We start from the raw sequence: 2,381 nt of genomic DNA, 5'->3' as shown, positions 1-2,381 counted from the left end.
TGAAACTGTACTGTTGCTCCCTCTGAGCTTTGGCCTGTTACGCACCCCCCAGGTGCCTGCCTAGGCTTACCGTGTCTGTGAACTGGTATGCAATGAACTTGCGCATCAAGGAAATGGCTGTGGCACGTTCCTCCCCAATCTACAAGAAGAAAGGCAGACTTAAGAAAGAGGATGAGACGGAGGGCAGGACATGGGCGAGGGGGCAGGAGATAGCCACGTGAAAGAGTCATTGGGCGAGAAAGATAAAGTAGGATAAAGAGGAACGTGGGAGAGGGAGAAATACAGAGCAAGAGTGATGGATGGCAAGAAAGACAAAGGTGAGAGATTCTGAGTGAAGGGGAGGAGAGGGGAGGAAGAGGGTGAGGGGAGAGAAAGGGATAGAGAGGCAGAAAGAGAAGGACCGAGAGGCTGGCAGGCCAAGGAGACCCAGGACAGACATGTGGACAGTTCTCCCAGACAAGGCCGCGTCCCTCATTCCCCAGCCTCTGCCAGGCCGTGAGGCCAGAGAACACACCTTACATTTGACAGTCCACAGATTGGGATCCCTAGACAGGAGAGGAAAAGGAAGACGCTTAGTGAAACTGTCTCCTCACCGTGAAACACCCATCTTTCCTCCCCTCACTCCACACCCTCTCCCCTCTTCATCCTTCCATCCATTAAGCAGAAGAGAACAGCTACACCTTGCCCTCCCACACACCGCTCTGCCTGTGTGACTGTGTCCTAACTTGTTTCGGGGAGTGACCCATTGGGCACATCACCCAAGAATAGTACGAGAGTCCCACCTCAGCCCTCCTGTCCCACCTCCCTTACTTGACTCCCGGGAGCAGCTGCTGCTGGGTGATGTCGTCGGAGAGCTCATCGGACCCTCCATACACCCTGGAGAGAGGAAGGCAGGTGGGAAAGAGAAGCCGTCAGACTACAGACCCTTCCCGCAAAGGAACCACCTGCCCTGGCCCACCGCCAGCCACCCCACAGAGTCCTTACGTCTCTCCCACAGATGACTTGGCGTATTTCTTCATGTAATATTCGCCCAGTTCTTCTTCTCGCTGGTCCCTGGGATGTGAGATGGGGAAGGAAACATGAGCCGGAGGTTGAGGAGAGGGAGTGACCCGACCTGCCCCTAAACCTTCCGCGGACACCAGTCTCACCACCTTTCCCCTCCCTGTTTACCTCCAGAGGTTCTGTAGGCGGCGAGCCCCAGAACGGTCTTCATCCAGGACAACATTATCGATATTGGAGGCTGCAAAAAAAAATAAGGGCAGATGGGACGAGTGAGAGGCAGTGACAAGCAGGGGCCTGAAGGAAGTGGTGGGGCTGAGAGGGCCAGAGGCAGGCCTCGGGAAGAAGGTCCCTCGCTGCGGAGACCCAACCCTCACCCGCCTACCCTGTCCTGCTTAGCATTCTGCTTCTCATGAAAAGACTTGGGGGTGGGGCCCAGCCGCTGGGGACATCCAGCTGTTCCCCATCTCATAGCTACCACCTAAGCACACCCTGAACTCCATCCCTGCCCCCAACATTTACATGCACACGCACACACGCACACACACACACACACACGCACGCACTTTCCCAGGCCAACCACTGCTGGAGACCTGGCCCCAGGACCCCCCGACTCTGGACCCTAACATGAGTCAGAGACCCCAGGGCCAGACAGGATCGGGGAGAGGGAGGGTAACCGAGGGCAGGAAGGAGATGTCAGGATATGGGAGGAGGGTTGGGGAATCACAGTTTCCAGATTCTTACCTTCGATCTCTTCTACTTGGAGGAGGTGGAGGTGGAGGTGGTGGTGGTGGTGGTGGTGGTGGGCGAGGGCAGACAAAGTATGAGCCAAATTATAGCAGCAAAATCAACCAATGGGTTGGGGGAAGGGGAAGGGACACAGGAAGGTTGAAAATCAAAAGTAAAGGCCAGGCACTAGGTGGTTGGGGGAGAAGCCGAAATGTATGAGGCGCACAGAACGGAAAATAACAGGGAAGGGGGCACTGGCCCAGGAAGTGGGGGGTATCTTGGGACAGAGCCCACCCACCCTATAGCCCCAGAAGGGATTCATTGGGGCCCTGGGATCCCGGAGTCCTCTCCCCACAACACCCACCACCCCACAGCCCCCGCCCCCCAACTCATGGGCCTCAAAGGAAAAGGGTGCAGAGTCGATCTCTCTGGCAACGACAGAAAGAAGCGAGGTGAGGCGGGTGGGGGTTAGGGTGGTGCAGGGCATGGGGGTGGGGGGATGGGCTCTCAAGACCCTTTCGGTCCCGTGGCCCCCAATGGTCTTCCAGAGGCGGGGCCCACACACACCTTTCTCTAGAATGTCTTCTGCTCCATCCTCCCACTGGTCCTCATCTTCATACTCATCGTCCACATCTGAAACAGGAAGGCCAAGT

The 2,381-nt window shown here is 56.7% G+C and overlaps 1 protein-coding gene across 1 annotated transcript; it reads right to left on the bottom strand.

Moving 5' to 3' along the window:
* Positions 1-7: 7 nt before the first annotated feature.
* LOC111734822 (transcription elongation factor SPT5-like) lies at positions 8-2,362 on the bottom strand. The gene is made up of 7 exons (XM_023526791.1): positions 2,296-2,362; positions 1,744-1,755; positions 1,171-1,240; positions 985-1,053; positions 811-876; positions 515-545; positions 8-139 (listed from the first exon to the last, which is right to left on the bottom strand). Exons 4-7 carry the CDS (start codon positions 1,017-1,019, stop codon positions 38-40), a joined length of 234 nt encoding a protein of 77 aa, XP_023382559.1. The 5' UTR covers positions 1,020-1,053; positions 1,171-1,240; positions 1,744-1,755; positions 2,296-2,362; the 3' UTR covers positions 8-37.
* Positions 2,363-2,381: the final 19 nt, after the last annotated feature.

The sequence above is a fragment of the Pteropus vampyrus genome, unplaced genomic scaffold (assembly GCF_000151845.1).
Source record: "Pteropus vampyrus isolate Shadow unplaced genomic scaffold, Pvam_2.0 Scaffold7151, whole genome shotgun sequence".
NCBI lineage: Eukaryota > Metazoa > Chordata > Mammalia > Chiroptera > Pteropodidae > Pteropus > Pteropus vampyrus.
The sequence above is the reverse complement of the archived record's forward strand: the minus strand, read 5'-3'. Positions and strand labels throughout refer to the sequence as shown.

Bases quoted from the DNA above. Each gene is read 5' to 3' on its own strand.
- LOC111734822 (XM_023526791.1), bottom strand. From the start codon at position 1,019: ATGAAGAAATACGCCAAGTCATCTGTGGGAGAGAC. The intron at 546-810 runs GTAAGGGAGGTG...TCTCCTGTCTAG, and splicing joins CAGCTGCTCCCGGGAGTCAA to GGATCCCAATCTGTGGACTG. The intron at 140-514 runs GTGTGTTCTCTG...TTCTTCTTGTAG, and splicing joins TGTGGACTGTCAAATGTAAG to ATTGGGGAGGAACGTGCCAC.